This window comes from Trichomycterus rosablanca, chromosome 8 (assembly GCF_030014385.1).
Source record: "Trichomycterus rosablanca isolate fTriRos1 chromosome 8, fTriRos1.hap1, whole genome shotgun sequence".
NCBI classification, from domain to species: Eukaryota; Metazoa; Chordata; class Actinopteri; order Siluriformes; family Trichomycteridae; genus Trichomycterus; species Trichomycterus rosablanca.
The window spans coordinates 27,897,097-27,917,966 of NC_085995.1; the positions used below are offsets into that span (position 1 = coordinate 27,897,097).

At 40.9% G+C, this 20,870-nt stretch overlaps 1 protein-coding gene across 4 annotated transcripts in view; it reads left to right on the forward strand.

Annotated features, from left to right (window-relative positions):
* Positions 1-20,870, forward strand: part of mid2 (midline 2) — a 191,648-nt gene that overhangs the window by 83,842 nt on the left and 86,936 nt on the right. For 2 of the 4 annotated variants that reach the window (XM_062999975.1, XM_062999979.1), the window contains exon 2: positions 6,823-7,574. In XM_062999975.1, coding sequence (XP_062856045.1) covers positions 6,879-7,574 — 696 coding nt within the window. In that variant the 5' untranslated portion in view covers positions 6,823-6,878. The remainder of the gene's footprint in view (positions 1-6,822; positions 7,575-20,870) is intronic. The other 2 variants (XM_062999976.1, XM_062999977.1) reach the window with 1 other exon arrangement.

Consider the following 20,870-nt stretch of genomic DNA (forward strand, 5'->3'; position numbering starts at 1 on the left):
CTTATCAGAATATTCTGTCTGCATGATTAGATCCAGTGACAAATTAATTTTTTCCAGTAATGAATGTAGTGAGAAGTCTGGCAGCACTTTAATCATGGTGACTTCATGCTGAGAGCAGATCACAGGAGGCTGTACAGTCAGTACGGAGTGTCACTGTGACATTCTTGTGATTTATAAGACTGAATGAATAGAATATGTACTTCCTTATTATTTGGCTTTTCTGAAAATATGATATGATTTGCTTAGTTAATATTTATTTGAACTAGATACCAACTGACTTTAGTCAACTGTTAACTGATAACCGACAAGCTTATAGCATTCCACTTCTGAAAATGTTTTTTTGAAGCCATACATCACTTCCATGCAGAAAGACTTCACTGAATTCTGGGCCCATCTCACTTGGGCTAGAGTACAGCCTGGAAACCTGTTCTGTGTTCAGATGAGTCCACGTTGCTGCTTGGTATTGTAAAAAAACAGACATCGGGCGCTCAGGTGGCGCAGAGGTAAAACACGCTAGCACACCAGTGCTGACATCTTGAACTTCGAACAACAGTTGGCTTGTTGTTCAAGGGAGGGTGCCGGATGGGATTCCTCATAACAGATGCAATTATGACCTCTGCTGGCTGATTGATGGTGCCTGCACAGAGACGGGATAATGAGGATCAGGGTAGGGCTGGGCGATTTTCACTATGAATTCGGTTAATTCGAGTGATCGTTTTCACCCGATGTTAGAAATGTGAAAATCGCGATTGTTTACATACTTTATATTTTAATTAAAATACTAACATGTCACGAGGCAGAAACTGAGCAGATGCTCGCGGAATATAAATCAAGGAAAGTTTAATATAAAAAATGCAAAAACAGTGAACAAAATCAGCGAAAACTAAAACAGTAAACGGAAGACAACAAGTGTCATACACGGTAACGGTTAGATTCAGTAATAAGAACCGCAAACACGATCAGAAGAGTTTAATTAAGATTCACTGAATCGAACACAGCTGAAATGAATCAAAACTCCATAGCCGATGAGCGCGATCAGGATTGGCTCATTCATTTTAAGAAACCTTAAAGAACCCCTAAGAACTTATATGGTTTTGCACTTTTCTTTATGTAAGGAGGTTCTGCTGCACATTATTTAAAGTGAGTTGTTTGTGAGTTATTGTTATAAAGGATATAGCTAATTAAGATTCCTATTTTGTTTTAATTATTGTTACTTATTGTCATAATGTTATTGTTATAAAGTTTGAGTTCCTTGAAAGGATAATTATCGGTGGTGCTGTTACTATTTTTGCACTTCTGCAGTCTTTTAAATTAAAATGTAAAAAAAAAAAAAAAAAAAAAAAAAAAATCTTAATCGAGAATCGGTAATAATTTAAAAATAGTCTAGATTTTTTTTTTTTTTTTTGCAAAATCGTCCAGCCCTAGATCAGGGTGTGTCTACTCGTACACAAAGATTATTCACATATATACTCGCCTCGTGCAGGTGAAAAGATGCAGTCGGCTACTGCACGTGTTAGAGTGGGCGTGTGTCAGTCATGGCTCTCCTCAGTCAGAGTGGAGGTCAACATCAGAACCGAGGAAGCGTAATGAAATCGGGTAGTTTGGATATGACTAGATTGAAAGGAAAACTGACTTCTCCTTGACAAAGACGAAGAGTTCCATCCAGACCTTTTTTAGTGATGCGTAAAAAGGCAATATCTGTTGTAGTTAAGGCCCTGCCTAATTCAGGGTCGTAAAAAATCGCCCCACGGACCGTAAAATAAGGCTTTTCCTGTATAATATGCAATTTGCTGAGAAATTCTAAATTTAGGGTTTGTGTTTAGCGATTTAGCATTTTTCATTCACATAGCGTTGAAGTGCTTCACGTTTACTGGTTAATTTGCATTATAAGGCGATTCTAGCAATCCTACGGCAATTCAGTTAGCAATCGCTTAGTCAGAATGTCTAAGATGTCAAAGTTTAAAGCAGCTAAAAACTACTTAGGTAACTCGGTTTGGAAAACTCGCAATTAAATTCTGTGAACTCAGAGGGGGGCATGTCAAAACACGGACGACAATTTTCGAACATAAAGCCTCACACCGTCGCTGGATGTTTTAGCTTTACATTCAACCACTGAAGTAGGCTGTGCTGTATATTGTAGGTTCCATTGATTCTATCATTCAATTTATGAGTGTATGAGAAGAGAGAAGTGGGATTTTCAGACAAGTGAGAATTATTAATAATATCACATTAACAAGGTCCATCAGCTCTAATTCTTTCGTTTTGTGATGCTAACATTGTGTGTGTGTGTGTGTGTGTGTGTGTGTGTGTGTGTGTGTGTGTGTGTGTGTGTGTGTGTGTGCGGTGCCTCTGTGGGAGTATGTGGTTTTAGGCCATTTCTCACCCATTACTAGCAGCTTTACAACACATTATAAAACACTGAATCAACAGTTTCTCTTTTGTCACTCAGTGTAGAACTAACACTTATTCACTGGTATTTTTCACACGTTTTTTTTTTCAGTGACAAGGCTGTTTATCATTACGTATAATAATATGTGGACACCCAAAACTTTCCCTCTTTGTTCTTGTTACAGCCTACAGTCTTCTGAAAAAGGCTTTTGTCCCTAGAATTTTACTGCTTGGATTCACTTCTTTTCAGTCATGTGATCAGTGTTAAGGTTGAGTACTAATGCTAAGCTTTATGACCTGCTCCCCTTCCCCTTTTTTTAATTATTTCAAAGATTTAGGATTTGGTCTCCATGACTCTTACATTCTGCATGTAAGTTGAAACAGAACTGCGGTTTTCCACAATGCTTCATAGCACAAGCATTTATGGAATCTCAGTACATGATGGAGCATTAGAGTTTCCCTATACTGGAATTTGGGGAGCCTCAAACATCTGCCCAAACCCATCAAGCTTTACATTTGCTGGTTTACATTCAGACAGCTACCGTTCTCCTGGTGTCCTGCCAAACCCAGACTCATACATCAGACTGTGAGAAGGTCAGGGTGCTTGGATCTCTGTGGCTGTGGGGCTACCCATAAACAGTTTACACAAGTCAGAGGTATCTAAACAGTCAGATATTTGAACATTTAGCCCTTCTTTTTAAACATATGAGTCCACATATGTTTTTTTCTTGTTGCCAAGTGATCCATTGTGTAGCTGTAATAAAGCAGAAGGGTGTTCAGATTAGCAAGTATTAGTTCTAGAAGTAGTAGTCGACAAGTAGTAGTTCACCCCCACCCCTAGACATGGCCAGTAATTTCTGTGTAGACAATGGGCCAGTTATAGCACCACTAAGATCTTACCTTGAATCTCAGTGGTGTTGGGCTAGCCTAATGGACCACGGTGCCAACCAAGCATGCTTTAGGCTTTCCTGAATTGAAATGAAAATGAAACTTAAATCAGCATGCTGTAGAAGTTGGTACAATATGCATATACACCGATCAGCCATAACATTAATACCACCTCCTTGTTTCTACAGCTACTTTACATCTACAAGGTGAATTCTAGGTGGCACCACCTAGGTAGGAGTGCCTAATAGAGTGGACAGTGAGTGGACACGGTATTTAAAAACTCCAGCAGCACTGCTGTGTCTGATCCACTCATACCAGCACAACACACACTAACACACCACCACCATGTCAGTGTCACTGCAGTGCTGAGAGTGATCCACCACCTAAATAATACCTGCTCTGTGGGGGTCCTGACCATTAAAGAACAGGGTGAAAGCAGGCTAAAAAAGTATGTAGAGAAACAGATGGACTACAGTCAGTAATTGTAGAACTACAAAGTGCTTCTATAAGGTAAGTGGAGCTGATAAAATGGACAGTGAGTGTAGAAACAAGGAGGTGGTTTTAATGTTATGGCTGATCGATTGGCCAAAAGTATATGAACACCCTCTGCTAACACGTGTATAAAATCATTTATGTAAAAAATTCTATGGCAAAAGCTTTTCCTTCTTCAAGCTTGACTGTGCCCCTCTGTACAGTGTAAGGTCTGTAAAGCCTTGGTTTGAAGTGTTTGATGTGGAGGAACTCCAGTGGCCTGCCCTGAGTCCTGCCCCACTAAACATCATCCTCATAAAAATCAATGACAGTGTGTTTTTATGAATGCCCAGAATGTCCATGTGAGCACAACCTCAGTCTGTAAAAGCACTGAAAGGTTATACAGTAATACACTTCATATTGCAGATCTAAAATAAAACACAATTTCATGCAGTTCTGGCACCTTTCATATTTTAAGCCTATTCAGATGAATTCATTGTTCTAATCTGGTGCTCACAGTTTATTACAGCGCTGTCGAGACACCGACAGCTGGATGAAATTAAATGAGCAGGGAAAGTTGAGCAGGGATTTTAGCTCTGAGGAAGGCGGGGTTTTTTTTGAAGAGGTTTAGGGGATGTCATCTATTGTATTAGCTGCCACTTTACAGACAGAGAGAAACTGGTTGGAGCTGGAGCAGGTGTGTTTGGTGGAGTGGTTGTCATATGCTAATGTCCTCTGCTACTCCTCTCCAATATCTGACCCTTTTCTTGTCTCTGTTTTGCTGTGTAATATTTGATTAAATGAAATGTCCTGAAATCTGAGGTTATAATACTGTCTTCAGTCAGTCTGTAGTGTTTGAGTCCACATAAAGGACTATGTTAGTAGCCAAGTGACTTACTGGCATACCTTTATTTACGTTTACATTACATTTCAGCATTTAGCAGACGTTTTCTTTCCCAAAATGACTGAATACAATTGAAGCAGTTGAGGGTTAAGGGTCTTGCTCAGGGTGGCAACTTGGTGGTGGTGGGGCTTGAACCAGCAACCTACTGATTACTAGTCCAATACCTTAACCACTCAGCTAGCACTGCCCCATATGATCATACTTTGCACAGACATTAAATAAATTGACATTAAATATTTTTTGACACATTATGAGAAGGATCTATTACACTAGCCCACCACCGCCGAGATCTGGGTTCAAACCTCAGCGGTACTATGAGTCAACCAGGCATCTACACAGACATGATTTGCTATGTCTCTTGATGGATGGCTGAAGCTCTGAAAAATTTGTACCATGTCCGTGGTATTCCTCCCTTGCGCCCAGTGTTTTTCAGTAGAGTAGCACCCGGCGTGACTCTGACCAGTATAAAGTGGTTAATGAAAATATGAGAAATCTGGTAATATTGGTGTTTGATACAACAGTTTTTTGAATGACAACACTTCCATGACTTTTAGCCTGATAACACATATGATGTACAGCTTTCATTAAAGCTGAGTCATAGAGGGGGACCTTTAATTATTTATGTGGGGTTTTTGTGGCTGTTTTTTGAGCTTGTACACTGTATTCTGTACAGTGTTGTCAGTCCCTGTCAGTAAACTCTTACATACAACCACCGTTCCTGATGCAATTTCACTATTATGGCTTTTCATCATCAACCGCTTTATCCAAGTCAGGGTCACAGCAGGTTCGTACCCTTCAGGAAACACTGGGCGCAAAGCAGTAATACCTCGGACAGGCAACTAATTCATCACCATCCCCTCTCAGACATAGCCAAACATGTCTGAGTGGACTCCCAGCTGGCTCATATGTCAGTGGCGTTGGGCTACCATTTAGACTACTGCAAAACCCAAGCACCTATAATACAAATTCATGATAGTTTATTTTTCTGTTTAAAGTGTTTGAAGAGAAGCACAGGGTCCGAATGTGTCACATTCACACCGAGGGTGGGTGAATTGGTGCTCTTGCGCAGTACAAACTATAGCTTTGCTTTACATTGAGATCAAGCATCAGCTGTTAGAAAATGCATTTATTTAACGTTTCTATCCGACAACATTATCCACATGGTGACTCTGATGTTTGTTAATCATGGTTTAACCAATTAAACCACATAGACGATGGGTCTGTTCGAAAACCTAGTGAGCTGCCTTGCTGCCTACTGCCTAGCTAGGCAGCTGCCTAAGTAGAGATTCTAATAAGGCACATTATTTACTTAGACTGCGATTACATTAATGCAGTTTTCACTTTTTAAGCTAACAAAGTTAGCCTCGAACCATTCAAACCAGTGGGCTGAGGTAGCACAACCCTGTGTGTACTGAAAACAGTTAAACTGTCACTGACAAGCCTGAATTTACAAATAAATGACCCACCTTTATACAAATTAAAAATCAATGAGAATTAATTTACATTTGAAAGGAACTCTGTTTGTTGCTTCGCATTCGTCCGCCATATTTGGCATTTTTTGTGAGAAAAGTTGTGCAGCACTGAATGCTGGGATTGCCTTCACCGCTAGGGAAGCATTGGATGCTCCCTCATTATTTAGGTAGTTTATAGCTTCGAAATAAGGCACCTTAGTAGGCAGCGTTTTAAGGTATCTAGGAATTCAGACCGACTTCTCGGGAGCGTGCATAGAATGACTAGGTTTCACTAGGTTTTCGGACAGACCCTATATATTAGCTTGTAGTCATACCACAGGGATCATTAAAACCTTTTCCCAAAAGCTGCCTTATAGCTAATAAATCTTTCAATGTTTATTTAAAATGCATGAGAGTTTTTCTGTCACATATTAGTTGTGTAGCCCAATGGACTTTGCTTATTTCCGTGCCAAAGCTCTTGCTGTGTATTCTTATACACTAACCTAGATGCCATTAACCAGCTTGCTTTTTATTAAAGTGGGATTCCACTCTCAAGTTTCCAGTTACAATCAGTGTACCAATACATATCATTCATTCAATTTCACCTGCCAGTTTATTCCTGGGACTTTAGAGTGGAATTTCACTTTAGCAGCTCCCCACACTGCCTGTGTGCAGAGGGGTACCAGCTTGCCACTAACCCCTTGGCTATCTGCTATACAGGTGTCTCACCAGCTTCTGTGGGATTTGATGTCGCCTTTAGATCGGGCCCACTGAAGATGGAAACCCTGGAGTCGGAGCTGACGTGCCCGATCTGCCTGGAGCTGTTTGAGGACCCGCTGCTTCTGCCCTGTGCCCACAGCCTGTGCTTCAGCTGTGCCCATCGCATCCTAGTCTCTCACTGTTCTCCCGCCAAGCCTCTCGAGTCCGTCTCGGCCTTCCAGTGTCCCACCTGCCGACACGTCATCACGCTCAGCCCACGCGGCCTGGAGGGCCTCAGGCGCAATGTGACGCTGCAGAACATCATCGACCGCTTCCAGAAGGCCTCGGTCAGCGGGCCCGGCTCGCCCGGCGAGAGCCGCCTCCGCCTGCCCCCTCGGCCCCGCAGCGCCACGCCTACAGGGATCAGCGCCAACGGCAGCGCCATGTCTGCCGAGCCGTGCGTCCCTTGCCAGTTCTGCGAGCAGGAGCCTCCACGTGATGCCATAAAGACATGTGCTACATGCCAGGCGTCGTACTGCGAGCGCTGCCTGCGCGCAACTCACCCCAACAAAAAACCATTCACCAGCCATCGGTTGCTGGAGCCAGCGGGAGACGGTCACCTGCGTGGCCTGGCCTGTCTGGAGCATGAAAATGAGACAGTGAGCTTGTACTGTGCCACAGATGAACAGCTGATCTGCACACTGTGCAAGCTGGTGGGGAGACACCGGGAGCACCACGTCGCCTCGCTCGGTGAACGGTTCGACAAACTAAAGGTGAGCTTCAGCATTTGTTAAATCAGCACTCTTGTATCAGATTTGAACCTTTGCAGTGTCTTTCTTTATCTTTTGGGGCTCCGCCCAAATACACAAGGTGGATTGAATTTGCTTATTTAATATGCTTAATGTCATCACATTGCAACAATTAAAGTTACATCTTCTAGTAATAATATTTACCCAGCTGTTTTCCTCTTCCTAGCATCAGTTAGCATGTTATTACCTTGAAATTTGTTTGTGATATGGAATAGTATTAGTCCTGAAAGAACTTACATTTATTTATTTATATTTATTAATTTATTTCTCCCTTTTTTTCTCCCGATTTACCATTGCCAATTAGTCTTCCGCTGCTAGGTATCCTGATTGCATCAGTGGAGGGTATATTCGCCTGCCCCACGTCCCCTCCGACACATGTACAGTCCCTTGACCCCTTCTTTTTTGCCCGTGTCTCGGTGGATTCGCACATGAGGTCGGATGCAGAGGCGCCTCGGGCTGCTAACCAGGGTCCTCAACCAGCATTGAAGACCCTACCCACTTATTAGTCTGGTCTTTTCTACCCATAGACCTGATGGCTGACTTTTGGCACTGGCAACTAGGGATCTCAAAGATCGGAATCGGGGCCGATCAAGGCATTTTTTAACTGATCGGTATCGGCTTTACTAAAGCCGATCCTAAAGCCCGATCCTTTGTTTTACGTCAGCATGTCCGCTGTGTGGAAATACTTTAAATTGGAAAGTGAAACAAGTCCAACAGTGAAGTGTAATGTCTGCAATGCGAGCGTTTCACGAGGCGGTGGGAGCAGAGCTGCGTTCATTACTGTAGAATTTTACTGTTTATATGGTGTGGGAGTCAAGGATCACACCGGTTTACAAAACAACGTAGTGATGCACTTGCTTAATAACACTTTATTAACTTCTTCTGTTATGGTACCGAATAGCGGACAGCTAGTCATCGCGTTAGCCAAGCACGCTATTCCATGCGCTATGGAAGCCCCAAAGGGTCAAAACACACTCACTTTGCGTAGAAACGTCCATCAAACACGGCAGAGTTGCTGATTTTCCTCAAAAAGAACCTTCACTTCATTTTGAGTGTTCTAGTTTTACTACTACAATGCTGCACTAAGTTTGTTTACTTTTATTTTGTAAAAATAAAAGAACATTAAGCAATAGCTTGGATGCTGGCAATTTTTTTCCTACAGCACTGCAGAGCTATTCAGTTGTTAAACATGTACATTGGATTAATTTGAATAACTGTAATGTACTTGAAGTTTGCACTGTGTGAACAGTATTATCTAGTTCTTATCTAGACAATATCTAGAAAATACAAGTATCGGTTTGAGACTCGGTATCGGATCGGGATCAAAATTAAAGATCGGGAACAAAAAAACGTGATCGGGACATCCCTACTGGCAACCAGTAGCAGAACTGAGATTCAAACCAGTGAGTTCAGAATCTCAGCACTGGTGTGTTAACAGAATATCCCACTACACCAATTATTTTTAATTAGTTGTTGTAACAGGCCCACCTGCAATGGACATCGGCACTTTTACAGAATCATGTTCCCCTGTCTTGCAATTTATGGTCGGCAAAGGGGGCGTGGAGGCGCAGATGATTGTTTTTTATCCTCCTGTTTTATGTTATGTTGGATCTATACATTGCCACACTTTGATCACTAAGATCCACTATCAGTTTCTTGGACTTCATGGCTTGGTTTGTGTTTTGACAGTGAGTTGTGGGTAAATTGGGGGTTCTTTAAACCCAGCTGTGATTCTTTCCAAATTGTGTTCAATCGATTCAAACTGCGACAGATGGAATTGAGTTCAAAAATTGAGTTCTTGAGACAGATCTCAAGAATAGTTGAAGCAACAATTTGGGGTGCCACTACTTCTGTGAAAAAGAGATTTCAGTTTTTTATTTTCAAGTTCATTAAAAAAAAAAACATTCTTTATTATGAGTGAGTTAGTGCAGACTGGTGGGTAAAAATGGCAATTCTATTATATCCATTCAAATCCACAACAAAGTAAAGTGTATAAGTAGTCAGTGGGTCTGATTACTTTCTGAATCTGGTGTAGTTCTCATCATTAAACCTACCACACATGGCAACCCGGGCCAGCTGCTCTAATGGGATGAGATTGTAGTAGATGAGTCTGCACTCTGTTCTATCCAGCCTTTGATCAGAGCTCATTCAGCACAAAGCATGGCAGTGCTGAGTCAGGACTAAACACTGAGGCTTATTCACAGCTCGCAGCTTCTCTACCTGTGCTCACAACGAGCGAGGTTACACACACACACACACACACACACAGAGAATAATATTAATTATAATGTGACTTATCTAGGACAGTTTAGTTTGAATGCACCTCAAAATGACATTTCATTATAAAGTTTAGGGTTCAAGGGTTTCGTAATTTAATATCTCGTTAGTGTATTTGTCCCCATCAAGGCGGCACGGTGGCTCAGTGGGTAGCACTGTCGCCTCACAGTAAGTAGGTTCTGGGTTCAATTCCCAGGTGAAGTGCTTCAGGTCCTTTTGTTGGTGTAAGCCAGAGAGAGGCAGAAAAAATTCACTTTCCATCCATATGATAAGACTTGGAAAAAGGCTGCATATCAAGCCTCTCCAAAGTGACATTAAAGATATCAAATTAAGTACTAGATGACAGATCTAGAGTACTGCAGTCATTGTAGATGCTGATGATTTAAAATGATTGATATTTATTTTTAGCAACAAGCAACCATGCTCAGTTATTTCATAATCATTCCATCTGTGCATGTCTTTACATCAGTGTTAATTTTGACAGCACATTTTGATTTAGTCTTAGTCATAGTCTTTTGACTAAAATGTCATTTAGTTTTAGTCATTATTTAGTCATCTGAATTGTTTTAGTTTTAGTCTAGTTTTAGTCGACTAATTATCATAAGAATATAGTCGACTAAATCTACAGTCGATTCAGTCGACTAAAATATAAAGGGTGTAAAATGTAAATGCTTTTTCATCAGTTCCCTTGAATTATTTAAGTCATTATATACACTTACACAAAATGAAAATTTTTTTAATCAGTTATGGAATATTATTAATGTTTGAATGTGCAATACACACAAAACCAGATTTAACTTATTTCAAACATCTTTATTTAACTGACCCTGCTTATTGAGCATAACAATAACAAAATATTAATGACCAGTAGGCCTGCTCTGCCTGAAAAATATATGCATTGTTCATAACAAATTGCATATTACATTCTTTATAAAACTGGGTACCGTAAAAGCAGCTGTGCCATTATGTTGCCATTATACTGCCAGCGGTGCCAGATGTCGTTTCAGATGTGTTGTGTTTTTACCCGAGATCGTCGCCCCACATGGTTTACACATCGTCTTGTTTTTCACGACGTCAAATGACAAATGTGTCCATATATCGACTCTCCTCTTTCTCCCTGTTGACATTGTGGAGTTAACCTAGTGCCATGAGTAAAGAAAGTTCACAGGCTAGTCTGGTCTTCCCGGGTTTAGATCAAATGTGTGCGAGTGTGGTCTTACCACTGCAAAAGAGATTAGTACTGATTGGATGGCTACCCGGCTTGTCCCGCCTCTCCACAATACGCTAAAGTAGTTATGATTGGATCTCTTCCTAACTTGTCCCTACCTTCCACAAAACTAAATCAGTTCTGATTGGATGTCGTCCCTGCCAAACATTTTCGTCTCGTTTTTATTCGTTGACGAAAGTGTCGATTCATTTCGTCATAGTTTTTAACCTTTTATGTAGTTTCTATTTAGTTATCGTCATGTTTTTGTCATGACGAAAATCATTCGTCAACTAAATTAACACTGATTTACATTTTATAATGAATTACTTGGGGCGCTCGGGTGGCGCAGTGGTACATTACGCTAACCCACTACCACAGGGATCCAGAGGTTGAATTCTCAGAGGTGCTATTGGCTGGTGGGGTGTCTACATAAAGCCATAATTGGCTGGCAAGGCCTTGTGATATATTAGCGTTTTGTTCGGGGTGTGTTGCTACGTTGCCCACAGTGACTCTGGCCAGGATAAAGCCATGAAAATTAAATGAAATCCCTGAAAGTACTTTCAAACTCATATTGCCCCATAGTCCCAAAACCCAAAGCTCCATCCTTCTCAATTCCAGAATAAGTGGCAGTATGTACCCAGCCTCACGGTGAACGAAGCCCAAAATGCTTTTCAAGTGAATGCCGCCCAAGACGCGCAGTAAAACATGACTTTTTTATTAAGGCTGTGATCACTGGCTGGTTTATGTTACCAGGGCAGAGCAGGTTATGATCCCCGTGGAACAAGAGCTGGCGATACCCATAGGATCGTTCTGTTAACATGAGATGTTCTGAGAAGAATAAAGCCGTGCCACAGGAGTCCCAACATAATGTGCTCTCATAAATCACCCTTCATTAAACTGAGAGCATCATTATTGTATTGGCGACCACTGCAGAGTCACATGATCTCCTGCGTTCCTCTATTCACACTGACCTCCCTGATCACACACCTTTATAAAAAGGAAAATTCCAATTATCGATGTTATTCACTTCTGGTCTTTAAGGATGTGAATTCGGACGTTGCGGGAAGGCTTCAATTGTGTAAAATGAGTGGCATTGTGTGCTGTGTGGAGGAAAGTCGATACCTGAGAAAGTTCCACCTCTTTTGTCCTGAGATTCTCTCACAGTGGAGAAGAAATTGGCATGACTCACTGCTTTAAGATTGTATTTCCTCTCGCTTGTCCCAAGCGGCTGAAAGAAGCCCTGAAACCCGGGTCGTTTTTCTTTCCTCAGCTGTTGTGTGTTAGACTTAATTTTACAGCCGTTTAGCTTCTGCTGTAGCATTGCTTTATTCATTCCAGCCATTCCCATGTACACCTGCGCTGAACGCAGTTCATTTTAAATGCACTTTAATGTGCAGAATCTTACTTTGTTGAGCAGCTTGTTTGAATGTTTCCCACATTGCAAACTAGATCCGAGGAGAAAACAGAATTTAGCTGAGTTCAGCAGTTCAACCTTTAATCTTATTCTGTCATTATTCTGCAACCACTGGAGTTCAGAAAACATAAAGCCTCATACAGTGGTACCTTGAAACTCAATGTCAGTGTGTTCAAGGTATTTTTTTCCCATAAGGATGTATGGAAAACCTGTTAATGCGTTCCATGGTCCCGTATATTTTAGTCTAATGTAAAATAACGGGGTTGTTTTTTACACTTATACACTGAAAATAACACAAATATAATATAAAAACACTGAAATACAATTGAAAAAGTCAAAATCAGTATAAAAATTCAATAAAACCTGCACTTTACCTTTACTTCTTTATTGTTTCCTTATGCTTCTTAATCGTGGAGATGCTTGATCTTGGAATATCGTATTCCTTCACATGAGAAGTGCCAAAAGTCCCTTTTGCGCTGACAGCGCCGTTATTTCCTATAGAGTGTGACAATGCACAAAGCTTAACGTGACTTATTGCATTAAAACAACGAGCGAGAAATTTTGTTAGTGGAGAAAACGTATGAGCAGTAATAATTAGTAATAAATAGTTTAGTGTTCCTATGTCGTTCTTTTTATACATTAAGTGACATTAAGCTTTTTTTTTTTATAATAATAAGCGTTTTAGACTCTCTCGGAAAAGCTGATAATCACAATTTCTCAGAACCCCGACCTATAATACAAGTTTAAAAGTGAAACAGGAGGATAATACAGCTAAACACAGATACATGTGGACACTTTCAGAGTAAACTCGATGGTTATTCCAAACAAATGCAGATTCGTCTCATAGTCGCACCTTGATGACGTTTTATCGCACCGCTCAAGCCAAGCGCTGAGCAAAGCAGCGGTCGCACACACGCCGAGTTTATAATATAAACGTTGAGTTTCAGGGTACAGATTTCTCTATGAAGGGCGTCGAGTTTCAAAGATTTTGAGTTTAGGGGATGTTGAGTTACAAGGTACCACTGTATTTAAAGCTGCCAGAGCATGGGGATCACTGTTCATACTGTATATACATAGGTTTATGATCACTCAGCTCCTATTTTTGTGCTACGTTCTGTTCTGTTATGCCTACTTTGATCAGCAGAGGATGATGCAGCTTGACGTGAGTGTAGTTCTATAAAAACTACACTTCCTAGCATTCTTCACTGTGCTACTTGCTAATATGAGAGAGTAAGCAATTATTTACTGAGCTGTTTTTAGTTGCTGTTTGTTAAAAGAATGAAATTTTTGTCACAGCTAACTGCAGCACTCTTCTTTATTTCTTACTGTCCTATTCCCCAGTTGCTCATTGATCATTTCTTTGTGTAGAAGTGTAAAAGTCTTAGTTTCCTTATTTCATTCATTTCATTTCCAGAGATCTCCTGGGATTACCTTTCATGGTTTCCTTACACCTTTGACACTATACCCTTGCAGCTTGAGCCCTGCTGTGGGGTAGTTCCTTGCTTGTTTTTTGGTTTCTTTTAATAGAACTTTTCAGTTTTTTTTTACATCTGGCACCTCAGTTCTGCAATTGAGATGATGACCCCACCCCCACCCCCCCCACACACACACACTCACTCCTCCTCAAACACAAACAATTCTGACCTACAGCTTGTAAAGTCAGGGCTCTAGAGTGCGACCTAATTTCTCAATGGTGTGACTGAAAAAAATCTGAGGTCGCACCGGTGCGACCAGCCGTTCGAGGCGGAAAAAAAGTCTCTGTGACTCTGAAAGTCTCCGGTGCAACAACAGACACACATTAGGCCCATATCTAATCATGTCTATATGTCATATGAGAAGATCATTGACACCTCTCTCCCCACCCTCCACGAACTTCACAACACCCGCCTCACCCGAAAAGCCCTCTGCATGGCAGGTGATTCCACCCACCCACTGCACAGCTTCTTCAGTCTGCTGCCATCAGGAAGGAGACTGCGGAGTCTCCGGGCCAAGACCAGCCGACTGAGGGACAGCACCATCCACCAGGCGGTCAGGATCCTCAACTCGCTTCCTGTTCTGCCCCCCCTCTCACGAACCTAACCCCCCCCCCCCCATCAATACCATAACTTACATCCCCATTTATCTTTTCAACGCACATATCACTTTAATCTACAATATAACATAATCGTTTTTGCACTGCCGTCGTAATTAAACTGGTTTTTAATAAAGACTTCATAATCTGCACTGCCACTTTAGTGTTTTTATATTGGGACTTCTATTTTTAAAATTCTTCAAGTGGTAATTTTTACTTCTATATTTTCATATTTGTGTCAGTGTGTATATATATTTGCGCTTCAGAGAGTGTTTATCCTTATTCTATTTTATAGTCTTTTATTCTAGGTTATTGTTAATTAATGTTTTATGTTGCACCATGGGTCAGAGAGTAACGCAATTTCAATCCTCTGTATGTCCTGTACATATTGCAGTTTTGACAATAAAGCAACTTTGACTTGACTTGATGTCTAAACCAATCAGAGATAGTGAAGGGCGGGACCTGCGTCATCAACGGTGGGCGTTACACAGCGAAAGTTAAGAGTAGTAATATCATGGCGGAGTGTGTAGAATATGTGTGAGCATCTGTGCTGCTGTTACAGATGTTGGTTTTTATGTAAAAACATCAATCAAATATCGGTGATTAGAAGACGTGACGTGTGTTGTCTCAGTTGTTGTTTTCTTTAGTTCATTGACATGAGAAGAGTTTTGCGCTTCGCTTTCACCGCGACTCTCGACGTAAATAACCGATTTGATCAGCGCTCGACTCGATAGATAAAACATCATTAAAGTTCCATGATACAAACAAACATCTGTGTGAAATAACCATCAAATCCAGTCTAACAGCTCCACATGTATCTGTGTTTAGTAGGGATGCACCGATCCGATATTAAGATCGGATATCGGTGCCGATATTACCAAAATGAGATAGATCGGGTATCGGATAATTAGGCCGATCCATGGAACCGATACGCTGCCTCAGTAGAGAGGATTCTAATAAGTCAATATTATTCGAACGCGCTTCTTAGACAGCGCTTCCATCGGGTTTCGCGTTTAGCATCTTGCCATTAAAACCAATGAATTGAGGTAGCACAGCACGCTAACGTCAATATAACACCTCCCTTCATGTACCGATAACGGTTACATTTCCTGACAAGCCCGAACTTGCAAATTAAAACACTCGGTACAAGTTTATACAAGTTAAAAATCAGTAATATTTTATTTACGTTTGATAATAACTCCATTCATTTGTGTTTATTTTTCTGTGAGAGAAAGAGAGAAGATTTCGAACAGCCTCCTTCTCGGGAGCGCGACCAGGATGACGTAAAATGCGTCTATGTAGAGCGCGCACTAGCTTTTCGAACACACCCTTTATGTTGAATTGCACTAGATGTTTGCTTGTTTACAGTGTTTGATTACTGATTGTATTGTACCAAGGTATTCGTTTATTCTCAGGTTCTTCTTCCGCTGCTAGATTTTGAATTACTGTTTACACTACATATTTAAAAAATAAGATTGATTACTGTTTGTGTAACTACTTCAGTTTCAGCTGATACATTTAATTTATTTTAAAATATTTTAAGAAGTTTGCCTTTTTTATTTTGAATTTGAATGCTGTGCCAAGGTCCTGCACAATTGTTTATTATTTTATTGACAAATAAATAGCAGTTCAGTACATTTATATCTATGTTAATTATATTTTGTTTTGCAAACTTAGTAATGTTTAAGTCAATCCTGATGCCTTAAGTCTTTCCCACATGATAAAGTATACGTTTTATTAATTCAACAATGGTATCGGATCGGTATCGGGTATCGACCGATATGCAAAGTATATGTATCGGATCGGTATCGGAACCGAAAAAGTTGGATCGGTGCATCCCTAGTGTTTAGCTGGATTTACTTCACGTTAAGCGTTGTTCGTTCTCTCCGGGTTACTTTTACCATGTCATATCACACAGTTCATCTTTTTTTTAGGGCACTTTAAAAATATCAGCAGCAAACTGACTCAAAATGTAATAATGTCATGTCATGTAGCCTATGTCAGTAATATGCGTATCGTTACTGCATTAACCATATGTAATATTCTTATCATTAAATGAGATGTGCAGTTTGAAGCCCTCAAAACACTTGCACTTGTAATTTACATTTTCTTTAAATTTCAGCTCAGTGAAGCACTTTAAGCACCAACACTTTTTCAGTAAGTTCCTTTCTTGTAGAATTGTGCTTCAAATAAAGAACTTTATGTTGACCAGATTGTTAGTTCATCATTTACAAGTCAATATTGCCTATAAGGACAGCGATAAAAAAAAAAAAGTGAAGCTGTAAAACTGAGGTGTTGAATGCGATGCAGTCGAAGATTTGGGTGCACCTAACTTTTGTGCTGGTGCACCTAAGAAAAAAAGTTAGGCGCACCAGTGCAACCAGTGCAAAAAGTTAGTCTAGAGCCCTGAAAGTAAAAAGCTGTTGAATGTCATCATGAGTTTTATTATCACCCTTACCAGGACGTTGATCCACAAGAGGTTGCGTTAGGGAAAGTTAAAAGAGGCAGTTAAAGTTTGGAATGTTGTGGTCACAGGAAATTCCCAGACAGTTACTTAATGCGGCTTGTCGCTGGTATGGGAATCATCCAAAGGAAGACAAGTTCACACTGTAAATCATAAGTAGTGATAAACACTCAACACTTAACTTTCGTCATACTGACCTGCTTATTTGGATGGGAATTAAATTCACCCTGTGTAATGGTAAGCAAACTACAGTTCCAATTGCAAGCGAACTACAGTTCCCAAAAGCCACAACGCTGATTAGTGCTGTTTCGCAGCACTTGTGAGTTTCCTACTTAAGGAAACCCTGAGCGTTACTCTGTGCTGAGTCAAACCCAGTGAACTACTCAGGTAGTTGGCCGATGCACATACGCTTGCTCCTTGCTTCATTTAAAAGAGTGCTTTTCACCTTATAGTTAAAAAATTAAGTAGCACTTTTACTTTCGTCTCTGGAAGCCATTTCTCTGATGAAAGTGAATCTTTTCACAAATCGATTCTCTGTCTGAATGTGACTCGTGAGTCGATTCCTCAACATAATGAATTTTTTCTATTTTTTGTCTCTCAGCTTGTTTGGAAGCTGTGGTCAGAACTCAGGGTCAGTCATTGTATTTGGAGGATTTGACAGTTATTTCACACAAATGCAGATTCGTCTCATAGTTGCACTTTGATGATGTTTTCCAAGCGCTGAACAAAGCAGCGGTCGCACACACGTCGAGTTTATAATGAACGTCAAGTTTCAGGGTACAAACTTCTTGACGAAGGGCATCAAGTTTCAAAGATTTTGAGTTTAGTGAATCCTCTAGCGACTCGATTTTCTGTCTGAATCTGACTCATGAGTCGATTCCTCAACATATTTGTCTCTTAGCTTGTTTAGAAGCTGGGGTCAGAACTCATGGTCAGCCATTGCATGAGAGGGTTAAGGGTCTTGCTCAAGAGCCCAAAAGTGGCAACGTGGTAGAGCTAAGATTTGAACACTCAACCTTTCAATTGATAGCCCAACGCTCTACCCATTAGGCTACCAACGTCACTAAAAAGACTTTGCTTAGACTTTGGGAATAAGCATTCGGGATCTCGGCTTGTGTGTCAGCTGATTGGTGGATCGAGTAGCTGGTTGGCTGACCGCTGTCGCGGGTCCCACTTAGGGCTCTTCCCTTTCTTTAGTTGTAGTGAGGTTCTTCTACACTTTGAGTCTTGTTTCTCACAGCTGGTACGCCTCTTTTGTATCAGCTCACCAGCTCACTCCGTTACACCCCGTGCACATAGATCTTCGTTCAGAATATGTCCCACTGTGTGAGATGCAGTCAGCTAGTGATTAGGTGATAACAGTGCAGACATTTCTGTCATTATTCTCAGTTTGTGTGATCTTGTTTAGAAGTAGTTTAATCCCCAGCAACAACTCTTTAGCACTAAATAGCACCAGATGTCAGCCAAGACAAACATGTTTCGGTATTTACTCTGTGAGCTTCAGTAGGCATTAGTCGTAGTCCTATTGATTCCAGCTCTCCCTGGTTTTGTCTGACGGGACTAACATAACAAAGCACACTAATGCTCTTTAAGCAAGTAACTTTCTTTACACACATACCCAGGGATTAAGCTGACTGTACGGTTGTGCGTGTGTTTCTATCCATCCAAAATATGAAATTTGACAAAAAGCTGATTAAAGGCTTTATTTGGGTTTCAGAAAGTCTGCGGTGACTTCACTTAGCTGCCGGGGCCTCTTAGTTTAAGCTTCTTTAAGAAGCTGTATATGACCCACAGACGATAAGAGCCTGACTGAGCAATCAGCATCCTTCCTTCCAAACACCGCTCCATCCTCACCGTCGCTAAGCGACTCGCTTCGTTTTCTAAATGCTATGTTAAGCTGGAGATGATATAGGGATTGATTTTCCTCACACAGACTCCCAGAACAGATTTTTTTTTTTTACTTCTTTTACTGGGACTGACCTCATTCCAGACAGCCTACAGTTAAAGGTGCTGGCCAGAGACAGGGCCCGGACAGCGTGCTGATAAAATGATGTATGGTGTGCTCTGGTTTAATAAAGGGATCTGTGGGGCCCTCTAACCTATAGGAATAGTCCTTAATGAAAGGGTTGATCTAAGTAGAAAAACACTGATGGATGAAGATAATTAGCCGCTTGTTTAGCAATAACTATTGCTGTTTAAAGCAGGAAATTTCTCCTGAGTCATGTTGGGGTTTAATTCTTCTCCTAAAGTGTTTCATGGACTTTCATGTGCACTCAGGTGAAGCAGTGGTAAATTCCACTAACCCACTACTGCTAAAATGCAGGGTTTGAATACCCAGTGGTGCTGTGACCAGTCTGGCGTCTGCACACAGACATGATTGGCTGTGTCTGAGTGATGAGGAGGTGATGGCCGACGCCTGGCGATGGATTGACGTCCTGTTCGGGGTGTGTTACTGCATTGCAGCCAGTGATTTTGGGGAAACTGGACCCACTGTGACTTACCAGGATAAACTCTTTTCATGAAAGTGTCTCTGCATAGCCTCTGATGCAGATAATAGGAACACTAGGTCAGACTGTTTATAGCCAACTGATTCATATTTGGATTTTATCCTGTGGTAAAATACACTAGCTCACTACTGCTGAGATACATGGTCCGAATTTACAAAATTGTAGCAGCAATGGGGAGTCCCTTAGGCCCGTTCTTCCTCAGACATAGCCAATCATGTCTGTATAGGTGTCCAGTCGGCCGATTGCAAAGCTGAGATTCGAACTTGAGAGCTCAAGACCTCAGCACTGCTGTGCTAGATATCCTCGTTCATGCTAAAAAAAAATACAGACTTTTTACATTTTGATTGGCAAGTACAAGGTCCAAAGATATCATATGTAGATTTAAATTTGTTACCTTTTTATGTATTGTTTTTATTCAAGTTCTATTTTTTAGCAACACTCATCATCCAGCTTATCTACATTTGCATATACGAGTTGGATGAAACACTATAGTTAATGCAGATCTCCCAGGAGGCTTTTCAAATCAGAATGAGGAATATGGTTCAGTTGTGCTAATTTTGAGAGATCATTAAGAGTGTATGCTGATATAAATATCAGGCTCTTCCAACAGACTGAAATAGGCATATCTGTGATGCCCTGAGAGCGAATGAAGGCGCATTTACATGAAAAGCATTTGCGCTTTGCTCACTGAGAGTCTCGGCACAAACCGCTGCTTTGTTCAGCGCTTGGCTTGAGCGGTGCATTAAAACATCATCAAAGTGCGAATATAAGACAAATCTGCTTTTGTATGGAATAATCGAAAGCATCCACATGTCTACGTTTAGCTGGATTTTCCTCACTGTTTCACTTTTAAACTTGTGTTATAGCTCGGGGTGCTGAGAAATTGTGAGAATCAGCTTTTCCGAGAGTCTAAAATGCTTATTTTTCGTTGTTTAATGCAGTGGTCCTCAACGTGGGTCATTTATTACCGGGCCGCACAGAAAGAATAAATAATTTGCTACATCAGCAATGAAAACACTGCTTCCATTTCCAACACATGGGTGTTTATCATCTCATATCACCCCCAGGTGGAAGCAGCGTCTCGTTGCAGCGAAAAAAAGATCATTTGTGAGCAGTATAGTTCTTCTATTTTGAATCCCTACCCACCACCGGTCCATAAAATGTTGTTTTATATGAAACCGGTCAGTGGTGCAAAAAAGGCTGGGAGCGCTGGTTTAATGTACTAAAATAATTACATAGGAACACAAAACCTCTCTTAATTATTACTGCTAATAAGCTCTCTGCACTAATGGAACTCCTTGGTCGTTGTTTTAATACAAT